General features: G+C 30.8%; 1 protein-coding gene across 1 annotated transcript; it reads right to left on the reverse strand.

The window, feature by feature from the left end:
• Window positions 1–326: 326 nt before the first annotated feature.
• On the reverse strand, window positions 327–12,977 carry LOC143226548 (uncharacterized). Its single transcript, XM_076457658.1, has 4 exons — window positions 12,444–12,977; window positions 5,702–6,064; window positions 5,110–5,217; window positions 327–3,928 (listed from the first exon to the last, which is right to left on the reverse strand). Exons 1-4 carry the CDS (start codon window positions 12,540–12,542, stop codon window positions 3,473–3,475), a joined length of 1,026 nt encoding a protein of 341 aa, XP_076313773.1. The 5' UTR covers window positions 12,543–12,977; the 3' UTR covers window positions 327–3,472.
• Window positions 12,978–15,301: the final 2,324 nt, after the last annotated feature.

The following is a 15,301-nucleotide window of genomic DNA, read 5'->3' on the forward strand; positions in this document are numbered from 1 at the left end:
AAAAGTAATAAAGTTTTGACAGCATTGTAGTACCTAAAAAATTCAAGTAATTAATCCCATTAGTTACTGTTAAGGCCCTCTTCAGGTTTTTCATAGAAAATGAGTGACTTCACTCAATTTTTTTTTTTTTTTGTTAATTCATTACACTAAATATTGTGACAAGTGGAAACATGCAATCATTCAACAGGATGAAGTATGTGAACATCAGTGGTAATGAATGCAAAACAGTATAAAAACAAGCATCTGATTTTAGGGTTAATTTTCATGAATAAGTGTCTTTAAACAATGAAAATGTTTTGAAATATATAAAAATAAATATTAAATAATGCAAGTAGAGATGTCTTTATTAGAAAATTCTTTTTAAAAAAATTGTTCTTGTCCAAGGGTACAAAAATATGCTCCAATCTTACAAAAGCCTTAAAGATTAGACAGCAGTAAAAATAGGGTTTGATATAAAAGTCCTAAATGCACCCCAACAACAACCACTTCATATTAATTATACATACAATGGATACTGCTTATGCTATTACATTTGAATGAAATCATTTATAAAAAAAAAAGATATTTTGAAAATAAGCAAACAATTTTTGTCCTTAACTCGTGTTGCATGTCTTATCTGCTACATTCCATGTAGTTATCCCTAAACATTTTGATAGTACCAAATTAAAAATACTCTTAACAACTAAAAAAAACTATCTTTCTCAATAATTCACGAAAACCAACAACCCACAATATTGGGCTTGTTTAGCACAGACTAGATAGTTTACTGTACTTCTTTTCATATTATTGCATAGACATTCTAATTATAAACACATACAAATATCTCAGAAAATTAATCTACTAATTTTTGCTACCAATTACCTTCTTTATGATGTTCTGGTAAAGCACAAAATAAAATTTCTATCTGTACAAAAACAAAATAAATAACTTTTTCAATCATATTTACACAAACTAAGTAAAAGAAATATAATCAATTATACCTTATTCAAAATATCTTTGGAAACTAATTTTGTTTTTTCATTGAAATATACGGTTCTACAATAATAATACATTTTAAAAACTGTTTATGTATTGCCTCACATTTCATGTACGTATAGCAGATATGGTCTTAGCAGTGACAAAATCCTCACTTCGAACATTTTGCCATCATTAAAACACGTGAAAAAAAAGTTTTATTAATCATAGAACATTTCTCTTCACAAAAGGATTTATGATGGTTAATCCTGGGAGACAAAAAGTAAAATGAAAATTCTGATTAGAAAATCAGTTATGAAGAAAACAAGATAACATTTTATTCATAAATACAGAACCTACGTACTTACTTTTTGTTTGTGCATGTGTGTGATTATGACCTTTAGTACATTTCACAAATGTAATGTTTATAGTTTCATGATAACTAATGATTTAGATATTTTGTTTGAAATCTGAACCTGAACTATTTAACCACTACAAAGGATTTTCTCTTATTACTACTTTTAAACTAAACTTCAGTGTACAACAAAAATAATCTAATAAACGAATTCCATAGATGGAACTCTAGTCAATTTAGTTCCTCTCACCATAAAGTTTACCAAGTTTTATTGATGCATCTAAATGCATGGTTGAAAAGTAATATATATCACTAAACAACATTTGCAGTGTTTCACTTTCTAACACATTAACTTCCCTTTTCTTCTACTAAAAAGTAAAACCTTTCACTTCAGGGAAAATATGAATGAATTCATGAACTTCATCTCACTTAAAGTATTATCAGGAAAGCAGTATTAATTTACAAGGTTTAAAAACTAATCAGTGGTGTTTTTGGGGGGGGGGGGGAATTTAAGGTAAATAAAATGTCCTTTAATAAACTTTACCTATTTACATTTATCTAGTAAATTAATTAAGGTAATATCTTGCTTTCTTCAGCACACACTTCAAGTCATACTTAGCTAGAATAATATGATAACATAATAGAACTAAACATTTGTGATAGGTTATCATTGTCACAGAAAGAGAGTTCATAGTTCATACCTGATAAATTTTTCTGAAACAAAAACAGCTGTGAAGTGAAACATTACTATTGACATGAGCTTAGTTGTGAAGACTGGACAAATTAACATCCAAATATTAAGAGTTACTTTTTAAAAATAGTGATAAAACATTGATATAGAAATATTTAATCACACAGCAGTTAATAGGCTTTGCAGATAAGACACTTGAGAGAGAGATTATTTTTGGAGCTTAGATTTTAATATACAATACTTGTCATCAAGTTGGAATCTGCTTGAAACATCACCCATCAAGCTTACTCAACAAGGGAAAATAATCGTTCCAGAAGCCTTCTATATACTTCTTACTTCAAGGAGCCAACATTATGACTAAATTAACCCCAGGTATTCAAAATACCTGATCTTAACATTTATTACCCTCAATCAAAGATTTAAAAACTCTTCCCTAGTTCCCCCCCACATAAAATGTATTAATACATTGTTTCTTTTTGCATATTTTTCTATTTCTACCTTTCTTCTTTCCATTTACTTTTATTTATTTTCCCATAACTTAAAATTAATTCCATATATCTTGAACACTTATTTTGGAAAAAAATTATTCTTCCATATTTATATGTCCTTAACAAAACGTAATTGCACAGATAATGTAAAAATAAAATATATACAAGTGGAGTAACTGAAAGAACCAAAATGCATTATTAGAATGAGAGATGATTTTGACTGTTGAGGGAGTGATTTGTTTTTCACTATTTACCCATAAAGCTTGATTACCTATACTTTGCTTTACTTTTGAACTACATATTTCATCTTCTATAAAAAAAATATGAAGAGGTAGGTGTACCCTGTGGGTTTATACGTTTTACAATTACCTCAGTAACTTAACTCTATATAGCAGTTACAAATTTTCATTGGTGATACTTCTCAATAAAACACATGCAGTATGAGATTTCAGTGAAATAACATGAACTATTGGTATAACTTAAGTTTTGTATATGAATATGCTTAGGTGTCATAACTCAAAGACACGTGAAGATGCATGCTTTTATTAATAGTGCTGGATTAATAATAAAACTGACTTTAAAACATTATGCCATTGTTGAAAATTGAACAATTGTATAAATCATTAGAGATTATATGTTAACAATTTACAATCAATTTCAGAAATAGAAATTTAAATAGATCAAACACAAAATTATTACCTAGTAATAAAACAAATCACTTTGAAATGCATGTACAAATTAACTTAACATTAATAACAGAGGTAACAAATACAAGTAACAAAAAAGGGGTACTTTCATAAACATAATACTTATAGCATGCGAATTCAATAATAAACACAAGACAGATAAAACATTGGTTTCAACCATTATTACAGTCATTCTATTCTAGAGAAGACTCAGACACAAGTTTAAGATATAAATACTAAACCTAAGATAACAACTTAAAATGTTCATACAATTAGACAAAGAATTTTAAAGACTGTGTCACAGAGACACCAGTTTAGGAGGATTCACACTGTCTGGACTGGACAATTCACTACCGGAGTTCCTCTGTTGTCCTGAACATGAAATCACGACTGTAGCTCCAGATGATACAGGTGTCAGTCCAGTTCCCCCTTCCATTAAAGAATCCATGTTGAATATCCCCGTGGTTGGAAGACCTGAAGAGCACAGATATGTGGATGACACTGGAAGAGATGTTGGCCTAGAAACTGGTTTTGATCTGATAGAGATTCCATCTCCACATGAAGGGTTAGGCCCATTTTTTAATAGTAGACTATCAGATGACCCCTTCCCATTATCAACAGCTCTGTGTGTGGTGACCAGCTTGCAAGTGGCTTTGTGGGCTGTCAATAGAAAGTCAAGCTCCTCCTTCTGCGATGTCAGTAACTGAATTTCATTTTGTAAAGCCAGTCGTTTTTTTTCTAGACCATCAGTTTCCTATTGATAAAATTAATATGAAACTTTGTGGGTTTTCAAATAATTTTCTCTAATCTTTGCATCTGTTAATATCCACCTTAAAACTAAATCTAAGATAACTAATGGGTAGAGCAGTTAGTTCTATGTAAATAAATGTGTATACAATTTCAGTTTCCCAGATTTCTGTGAATGACATTTAGTAATTAATGAAGTTTTATCAAAGAATGGCTACAAAAAATCTGAATTATTGGACATAGCTAATGTGAATTTCAAGTTTCTTTCTTTTGTCTATTGCAATTCACAATAGAAATAAACTATGTACAAGTTTACCATACCAGATTATCTGTAGCTACACTGTTTTAATACACAGTTTAGAATAAGTTCTGAAAAACTGTTGAATAGTACATAATCAAGAAAATATTACTCAAAGTGTAATACCATGAAATATTTGAAAGATTTTAACAGCCTTGTTTTTAAGTGATAAGCAGTATTCCCATTTCTTGAGTTTGATCTACAGTCTTCTGGTACTATATTATTACATTCATGTCTGATTCGTATTTTCTATATTAGACAAGTGAGTCATGCTACTATACCCACAGTTCCACATAGAGCTCATAATGACTCACTTTTGCTACATGACTCGCATCTTCCAAATGTCTTTAGACAAACAAGAGCATATTTTTATCTTCTCTAACAATAAACCACTAAATGACTCACAAATATAGCTCCACACATCCTGTACTTAGCTACAAGAAACTTGCTGGAAAATCAGTTACATCATAAAAGTGGACAATTCATTAATAATACAAAAATACATTTTCAATACATGAAACATGTACTTCAGCTTTATATCAATTCAAATTTTTATTATTTTAAAAAATTCATCCCTATCTTAGAAGTTACAAATACAGCTGGGTACTATAATTATAGCAATGACAACATTCCACTTCAAAAGTAGCAAGACCCATTAAAGAGTTGAAACAAATGTAGAATTTAGCAGTAATTAATAGATGGTCAATTCTCCTTAGATGTACTCCTTTTCTGAACATATTAAAAAATTGTTTTTGTAAAAACACTCATTTAGAACTAAAACACAAATTAACTAAATTCTACAAAATTCTAAGAGTAGTGCAATAATAGTTAGGTGGTCAGTTTCTCTTGATACTTTTTTTAATATTAAATATTAAGTTGTATTTACTTACTTTTAAAAGGTTGTTTGTGTGGTCTAATCTTCGTTTTCTACACCTGGCAGCAGCTAGTTTGTTTCGTTCTCGACGGACTCTCCTTCGTTCCTCTTCTTCTGGTGACACCTGTTGTCAATGTACACACCACCAAGATACTTTTTATAGCTTCTAGTAGCTTGAATTATATAGTAGTAACTCATTTGTTAGTAATTAATATTACATATTTTCACACATGCATGTGTGTGTGCAAGCACATACCTTACAACTTATTGATATGCAGAGATGTATATACTTTTGCCATATAATTTTTCTTCTTACAATCTGATTAGGGCTTCCCAGTATACATACATATATATATATATATAACAATTTCCAAACAGCAGTCCAAACTTGATAAATGTGAAACATGAATCTCCTATAATGCTTGAATAAAATAAAAGTTCACAGCTTTAAAATAAGCTCAGGACAACATATTTTTTTGTTAATGAAACAACTAAAATACATTAAACTGATGGTAAAAAAATCTTGACACCATTAGTTCATTAAAATATATATACACACACACACACACATCTTGAACAAATAAACAGAATTAAGCATTTTGATTAACCTTCTCATTTTTGGGTCTCCTGCCCCCTGAGTTGCGGGGCTTCGATGCCGAGGTAGTTGTTACTGCAGGTGGAGGAGACATGGATAGTGAATCTTCTGAAAAGAAGCTGTTACAGGTAGATTGGCTATGGACTGAGGCCATCCACTCTGGATCTTCTTCCTGCTTGATTATAGGAAGAGGTTGATATGATGTTGAAACATTCACAACAGGAGGGACAAATCCTGCCTGGTGTTGATGTTCCATTGGGGCTGGAGGGATGGACTGTAGTTCAAAGAGAGTTTCAATATTCTTCAGGGTTGTCGGAGTCACAGTAGGAGTTGTACGAGTAGGAACACCAGATGTAAGGCCACTAATGTTTGTGAACTATTAAAAAACAATTAAAATACATTTTTTTCATCCTGAACATACTTAAGCTTCTAAATGGTTATAATTACAGAGAAAATTAATAAGTGTGTGCTTGTGCTCACGTGTGGCAGATTTTGTTGAAAAATTCTTTTCAAGGGGTGAAAAATATGCAGTATTGTATTTTTCAATAAGTTATAAAATTTTTACAAAATGCAAGATTCTACATTTTTGGCAAATGTCCTTATGGGTTTAGTTAAAACAAATGTATAATTATTACATGAAAAACTTAATGCCTTAATTCATCAAGTTCATATCACTCTTTTTATTTAGGTGAGATTTCCTGTGTGCAAAAACTATACAGGAATAAAAGAAAAGGCAAGATGACAGAAAACTATTCAACACATCAACCCCTCATGAAAACAACAAAAGATACAGCTTTTCACATTCTTATCTAATAAAATTTTGTTAGAATTTGAACTAATAACATGAGTGATATTGTCAGAAGAACCATTTCAAAATGATGTTTTTATTTTAAATGCATCATTATATGAGAGATTTACGGTAGCCAAACTTATATGCAAAATAATCTACTACAGAAAAAAATTTTGAATATTACCAACAATAATAAAATGTTTTGTCTGGGAAAAGGTAACTTCCAGAAGTCTGAAATACTTCTGATAAGCATGCCTGAGTTTTTCAACTTCTGTACACAATTTGTTACTATTTAACTACTCTTCAATTTTTACTTTTTTTTAATGTGTTACTTTTCTTTCAAGTATATTGATTAATACCCATTTCAAAATTTTATTTTATTTTTTTACTTTTCCATAAAAACATTGAAATTTACTATGATATTACAAGTTTTACTGTATATATTATTATCTACAAGTTAAAGTTAACCAAAGTTAAAGTATATTGACCATGTGAATCTAAATTATTTCATGGGCTCCAAAAATGTTAATTGTGTTATATTTGTCCGAAATATACTGCCCAATGCAAAAAATCATTATTAAACAGTTCAGTCATACATAGAGATGCTCAACAATAAAGTATGGTAAATATACATTTTTATTATTTAAGTTGCATGACATTTTGAAAGGTGAATGACAGTTGGTTTGAAAAGTAACTATCGAGCTTTACTTGCATATTTTTCAAATGCAGTATTGGATGTGGCCATCATAAACAGGAAATACAGAAATGCTTAGACAGACACCACAGTTCACAACACATATAACACAGTAACTCATTTTTCATATTTAGACATTTGTTATATGGCTTGCATGTTAATTAAGAAAAAAGATGAACTGGCAGATGATTTAATACTTTATCTTTTGCAATTATGTCTTCATTAATGGTGAACAATAAATGTATAGTTACATCCCCTCTCTGTATTGTACAGAAAAAGAATTACAAATAACTTCAAAAAACATCTCTTCCCTCACTACTTGGCTCCATGCGATACAAATCAGCATGTTTACAATTTAAGTCTCCCATAGTTAATACATTATTAACCTTATTAGCTACAACCCTGATCTCATTACAGAATTTCTCATTGACCTCATCTGTCTGATAAAGTGGTCTACAAGTTTGCCAATTAAAACCTCTCTATGCTTGACATCCATATACATACATCCTCTAAATAAGCATTTTATATCTTCAATATTAATGGGATGCAGTGCCTCTCTTAAATAAAGAGCCATAACCCTCCTCTATTAAATTTGCTTCCATTACCTCATAACCTAAAATTTAAAATTTTTTTTTACAATGAACATTCTCCAAAACTAACTTTAGTAACTACCATCATGTCACAGTTTTCCACTGCAGCTAGAACCCTAACTTTTTTCCCTACATTAGAATGATAATGTAGCTTATTACCAATTTTACTATGTTTAGCTTTAAATCTCCTTTTTCCAATCTGCTCATTGCTTTACTATCCTACCAATTTGTTTATTCCTCATTTTGCAAGCCCTCTCATTACTATCCAAGTTTAGTTTAAACTATTATTAATGAATACAGTTAGAAGTTCTTCTAACTATATCCTCCATAATTTTTCATTTAAGCCTTGGGTACTACAAAGTAGCTCATTCCCCCAACTAAACCCAGACAATTCCCAGAAGGGTCAAATGTCTATTTTTATCATTAACCTTCCCAAGAAGTTCTTTATAACTTTTAAAAAGCTTATCCCATATACAGTTTTGGTCATTATTTGTTCCTACATGCAGTAAAAAATAAAGTGTGTTCTATGATGTCAGAAACTAAACTCTCAGCAGCCAGCACTCTCTATAACATCCTGAACTTAATAATCACTTGGCAAACAAATTCTAGCCAGTCGTATTCATAACCTTTCTATGCTCTTTAGGACAAATCATTTTAGTAAATTACTAAGAATGTTTCCAATATCAAAAACTCTTGGTCACCAAATTCCTCTGTGCAAGTAGACAATTGTTTAACTTACAGACTGCTATCTAGATGCTAATTGAACCTATATTTCTCTACATTTTTAACATTTTTTTCTTACTAATTTGCACCTTTGAAAACCTAGCATGCTTATTTTCCCCTCCCATAAATAGCTTTTATGTGGATGACTATCCAATTCCTAGTCTACTTAATTAACTTTTTATTCTAATCTATTACTTTCACCTTCTAATAATGTAATCTTCCTTAAAGCTATGTGCAATTTATTCCCAAGTAAACATTCTCTGAAAGTGTAGTGTACCATGTCTTTCTAAGCCTCCTGAAAGTCATAATCATGCCCACAAGTTTCAAGCATAAGCCACTCCTGGCACCTATCAGAACTTGTAAATACTGCCTTATTTACACCTAAATTACCTCTAACTATATGAAGATGGCTAGCCTTTATTCTCTATTTCCAATCTACTCATCCAATAACTATACATTTTAAAGCTATTTTACAGTTTATAGATTAACCTGATAGAAATCATGTATTAGCTAATAAGGATAATATTAGTTACATATTACACTACACCTCTAGTTGCACACATCAAAATTGCATATTTAGATATTTCATTGATGTATTAAAATTCTCAGCAACTACAAAATAATAGAAATAATAATTTCAAATTTAAAGTACCTGCTCCTTACTTAACATTCATTATAATTTTAATCCAATACTTAGCAGCTTTAGTATCTTGTAACTTAGTCCTACTATCCCAAAACATGTTACATTTACAAATCTAGTATTAAGCCTAATGTTGTAGAATTAGGCCTAGTTCAACTTGCAGTGAAAGAAACTTAAAACTGTTTGTCCCTAACTAAAATATATTAAAACAACTGCTCTAAACTTTAATAAAAGCAAAATAGTATTTATCTTCTTCACAAAAATATTTTTAGTTTTTCTATTATAGAGCTTAAAAATACATGTTAATCTTTCAGCCAATAAAGTACAAGTTACAATTAAACTTTCAGTATATACTACATTATTAAACAAACTATTCCACCCTCATTCAAGTACAAAATTAAATATTTCAAAGTACTTAACCCCTCTATACTGTATAACTTAAAGTTTACAACTCCTACAAGTATTTCCTTCACTTTTAGTGTCCAAATTAACAATTCTTTAAAATAGTTGTTAAAAAACAATTAGATCTTAGTTTCCATAACCTATTCTTTTCCATGTTATCAAATTTTCCATTTAACAATAAGTCTTTTCTCAGTTGTGTTTTTAACCCAAGTACACAATTCTACAAATCTTAAAAGAGGAATACAATTTTCCTATCCTCCATATCAATTTAAGCCAGTTTTTATGAACAATAAAGAAAAACTAGTACATGAGAAAAATAAAACAATTATAAAAAGGATATCTTCGTCATGATTATTAACATAATAAATGTTATTGGTAAAAACTGCAAACAAAAACAGTACAATAAAATTAGATATTTATCAATAGGTTACACAGAAAAACTTACTAATGAGCAGTATATGTGTCTTAATTACATTTACTGCAATTTTTCAAAGAAAATGTCATCAAAACTTAGGCTTTGTAGTGAAAGTCTCCAGTTATTGATTACAATTAAAGAGAAGCTGAAATGTTGATTCAGCTTTTACAGCTTTCCACAAAAGTATATTTCCAACATCACACAACATAATCTATTCACCCACACAGACTTAGCCTGGGAAATCCTCTATCCCAGGACCTAGCCATACTCTCTCTCTAAGTAACAACAAGTAATACATTTTTACCCTAACTAACATACTTCGGGTTCAATTCCAAGAATAAACAATTTCTATATATACCTACAGAACATCCGAGGACATTAAAATTTCCTGGTGAAAATAAAAGTAATTACACAATTAACTTTCTGAATATTGCCAACACCCAACCATTTCATAATTTCAGTAAAGGTAAAACAAAGATACACAGCGTTTGTTTTTAAATTTTGCGAAAAGCTACTTGAGGGCTATTTGCGCTAGTTATCCCTAATTTAGCAGCGTAAGACTAAAGGGAAGGCAGCTAGTCATCACCACCCACCACCAATTCTTGGGCTGCTCTTTTACAAACAGTGGGATTGACTGTCACATAATAATGCCCCTATGGCTGAAAGGGTGAGCATGTTTTGTGACAGGAATTTGAACCCGCAACCCTCAGATTACGAATCGATGCCTTAAGCCACCTGGCCATACACATAGTGAAAACTATGTTAATGAGGCTTTCCAGTCATATAAAATACTAAAAATCTAGAGATGTTACAAGGTCTAATGCTTTTAACTTACACAGTTTACACCAGTGATAATTACATACTTAACCAAATGTTTTACAGGCCCTAACTAGTTCCCTGTTACAAAAGTTCACAAAATAAAAAGTCATTTTTATTATAGTGGATTATAACCCTGATCAACTCAATATCACTGAAAACAATACACAAAAAATAGCATAACAAAATAATCACTGAAAAAATTTCATTCATGGATAACTTAAAAGGAGGACTTACAGGAATAGAGTAAAGATTAACACATAAATATAATATAAATATCCATACAAGATTTATGTTATCCCAGAAACAAAAATAAAACAAATACTCATAAAAACTGTATCATAAACCTCTATAACAAAGAATCACATACAAAATACAGTACAACTGATTTCTGTACAGGTGAAATTGGACATAAGACATCACTACTTAAAAAAATACTCACCAGTAAAGATAAAAGTGATATTTGTGCAAAAGCTTGTGTTCAGTGCTTAATATAAAATTAAGTACCACAATATTTAACTCCACACAAGGTCTTGTTTCATATATGTAAAAGTCAAAGAAATTTTTACCGATATATTTTTATTGATTTAAAAAATTGTGTAACCTAGTTACTTTGGATAACAAGTGACTAAAGACAGTTTTTAAGACTACAGCTGACAAACATTTCTGTACTTTGGAATAGGAGGAGAGATTAAGAAGTCTAGCAATAATTTCTATAGAAGAAGAAAGGGTCAGAGAAATTAATAAGGATAAATTTAAATAAAAAAGAATGTTGCCATGTCAAAAACTCAAAGTTCTATTTACTAATGATAAATCTATTTTTTATTCTGAATTATAAAAAAACCATTCAAGTCTTGTAAAGTACAGAAAAACAAAACTATTTATATATATAATAAAATTCAGTGCTGTCCTTAGTGTTTACACATATATATTATTATGATTATTACTACTAAACCATTTTTCACATTTTTCTTTAGATAAAATACCAAGTTTTGAATTCAATATAAGTAAACTTAAATGATTATGAGTATACTCTAGATGGAAATAACAGTAATGTTGTGATGGAAAAAAAAAAATGATGTTGTTGAAATGGTTGATTCGCCTCCTAAGTCATCCAAGCAATGTATAATTGCTAGTGGTAGAGCAAATAGGATTTTAGGTTGTATCTACAAAAATACTGAAGTCTAAAGAGGTTATAATTTCACTGTATTATGTATAGATTGTTTGTCAGGTCACATTTGGAGTACTGTGTTCAATTTTCAGCTTGGTATGTTAAAAAGTGCACTGAATTGAGAGAAAGGATTCAGAGGAAGCTACTAGATAGAAAGACTGTCACACAATGTCATATTAAGATTTCTGAAGTGGCTTTCTATTAAACAAAAAAAGATGTAGAGGGGATTTGATGGAGGTGTGTAAGATCGTTAAGTGAATTGATAATGTTAATACATCATCTTTTTCTCGTACTAAATGGTGAGAATGATAAAACTAGGGGTCACAAACATTAATTTTGGCAGGGTACGACTACAAGTAATCTTCAACAAAGACAACTTTATTTTTCTAACAGGGTAGTACTAGTTTACCTTCAGATATTGTGAATGTAGTTAATTTAAACAAAAACTGAGCAATATTTGGATGAAGCGGGCTGACTTTTGAGTGTTTTATTTTTAAAATTCGTATATACTTACCGTCGTTGTTGTTGAACCTTCTGTTCCATTTCCTACAGATAAGATATTGCTGGCTCCTGTATACTGTATTGATTCTGGGGCACTTTCATTCGTATACATATTTGAGAATACTTATATTCGGTTTCTTAAACACTACCGTGCTGATACTGATATTGAGCTTTTTGCTACGATGACAGAAAAACAATGAAGAAATCCAAATCTCTGGAGTGAAGTTAATAACAAACTGTTACACAGATAACATAAAGTTTTACACACTCGAATCAACCAACAAAAACAGGGCTCCAGAGGCTTAAGTGAAATCAACGATTATCAGCTGTGACAAATTTTACTTTATCTTACATTCACGAGTGCGTGTTTCTTATACTGTATAATAGATTCTACCTGTATCTTCTTAGAAATTCGTAACTTTAGATATTTGTCCTTTAACTACCCGAACTATTTTATTTAGACCCACAAACGTCCCATGAGTCATCTCACATACACGAAACTCGAGGGAAGCCCTTTCGGTTTTCAACGGTAGTTCGGTTTTACAATGGATGACATCATACCATAATGGCAGAATACCAGGAAGAAGTTTGACGCCACCCACTGTCACATGACTAAATTACTACGAATGAGTGTGACGTCTGTTTCTGATTTTCTAACCAAACATTTTTTTTTGTTTTTAAATTTAACATTGAACTATAAATTATACTTGTACTTAAGCTACTAAATGTTTCTTCCAAAATGTAAAAACTGAAGTAACCTGAAGCAAAACGGTATATTATTTTCATTACATACAAAGTTCGGAAATTATCGGTATGTGCATGACTTCCATATATGGAAAGCTCAATATTCACTGTACGTGCTTTGAAAATGATCCAATCCTAAAGCAACCTGATAAAATTTGTTTGTTGTGTAAGATAAATCTTGGCAGTAAAAACAACCTTTACTATCTAAACTATAATTAAAATATTTTTTATTCCAGCCAACGTTTTGCCTTGAGGCTTCAAAATGGTTAGTAATATAATAACTCTTTTATGTGAAAACATATTTAAACTGCTTTTGGTGTTCTACTATTTGAGACGCTCGTAACGTGTTAGTAACAGTCTAGAATGTTATAGTTGTTTCACAAGTGTTCTAATAACTAACATATAAGTCAGTTGTTATTTAGTAACACTTCATTTGTCTGTGTCGCTTAGCAACAAAACTATAACCCAAAATCATTATCTTAAATCTAACCTATATAAAAGCCAGTGTGTGTCACGTTACGCTTGATTTCTCAAAATAGGAGTCATAAGAGTTAAAATGCATTTATTCAGATAGAATAATACGAACACTATCTGCTCATTACAATTTTTAGTGACGGGGTTGCGTTATGGCTGTGAGGAAGGGGTGCCATGAAACCTTATAAGTGTAGTGAGCATTGGTGTAATAAGTCTAAAGTTAAGACGTAGCATTGGGATCACCTAGCTTAGAACCAAGTGCATAACATTTAAAATAAAAATAAAAATATCGATTAAATTTGAAACTTAAATGATTTGCTAATTAATATATTTGATCTTATATCACTAATGTTTTCAATAAAACAAACCTCTTTAATCAACAGAAATTGTATGTTAAGAAGTCATATATGTTTTCTAACAACATGGCATAAAAGTCATTGTTGAAACGAAGTGATGCAAAAAGCATTGGCTTTTGAATATATTATAAGTTGTAAATCTAACTGATTTTTACCAATAATTATTTTATGAATTGACAATGTTATTGGCTCACAATGGAACTTACCGACGTTTGATTCCCTCATCTGCACTTTTCTGCCTCTTTGTTGGTGAAACTTGATTTCGTATAATTTAAGGCCTGGCATGGCCAAGCGCGTAAGGCGTGCGACTCGTAATCCGAGGGTCGCGGGTTCGCGCCCGCGTCGCGCTAAACATGCTCGCCCTCCCAGCCGTGGGGGTGTATAATGTTACGGTCAATCCCACTATTCGTTGGTAAAAGAGTAGCCCAAGAGTTGGTGGTGATGACTAGCTGCCTTCCCTCTAGTCTTACACTGCTAAATTAGGGACGGCTAGCACAGATAGCCCTCGAGTAGCTTTGTGCGAAATTCAAAAACAACAAAAAACGTAAAATTTATTTATTTTAATTAACTATGAAATGTAACGTTATGGTATAGTATGGGGTGTACTTACCGCGTTATTTTTATTTTTGACGAGCTTGTGTTTACATGATACTTCAAACGTTCACAGAAACTGGTTTGGATTGTACTTTTTCACATCTTTTAGTTTACGCATATATAATACTTAGCTTGACGTAGACATATAGAAGTTCTTGGCGTTTTTAGAAACATTAAAGCTAGAGATGAGTGACTATAATTTGTATATTTTCATGGGTGCCTGCAGGAAATGGAAAGAGGGTGCATATTTTATAGACTACATGTTTCATAAGGCATTTTTATCCAACACCATTTTTGTTTTGCTTTTTAGCATAACATTATTTTATGTTACATTTTGTTTTTCAGTATATGGAACGAGCTATTTTTTCTTTCAGTGTTTTACTCGATTATTGTGTTTTGTTGATCGTCAGTTAGCATTGTTTAATGACTTTACGAATTTTAGTTGTGATTGTGATGTTTGTGAAAGAAATGTTTGCTGTAAGATTGTTTTATTTTGGGGGTTTGTTGTTGTGGTGGTTATTTGATGTCTGTTTTTCTTATTTTATCAATGTAATTTTCGGGGTAATCATTTCGTCATAAGTGCTCGTTTCTGTACTGTTTGAATGGCATTAGGCGTGGAACAATTTCGATATATATTCTTCATTTATTTTATTGTACCCTGTTTGATTGATGAGATATGTAATAGAGAAATACCAGATTCTTA

The sequence above is a fragment of the Tachypleus tridentatus genome, chromosome 9, assembly GCF_004210375.1.
Source record: "Tachypleus tridentatus isolate NWPU-2018 chromosome 9, ASM421037v1, whole genome shotgun sequence".
Lineage (NCBI taxonomy): Eukaryota > Metazoa > Arthropoda > Merostomata > Xiphosura > Limulidae > Tachypleus > Tachypleus tridentatus.

Coding starts and splice junctions, on each gene's coding strand:
- LOC143226548 (XM_076457658.1), bottom strand. CDS start 12,542: ATGTATACGAATGAAAGTGCCCCAGAATCAATACAGTATACAGGAGCC. Junction 5,218..5,701: donor GGAGACCCAAAAATGAGAAG/GTTAATCAAAAT, acceptor CATTGACAACAG/GTGTCACCAGAAGAAGAGGA. Junction 3,929..5,109: donor ACACAAACAACCTTTTAAAA/GTAAGTAAATAC, acceptor TTTTATCAATAG/GAAACTGATGGTCTAGAAAA.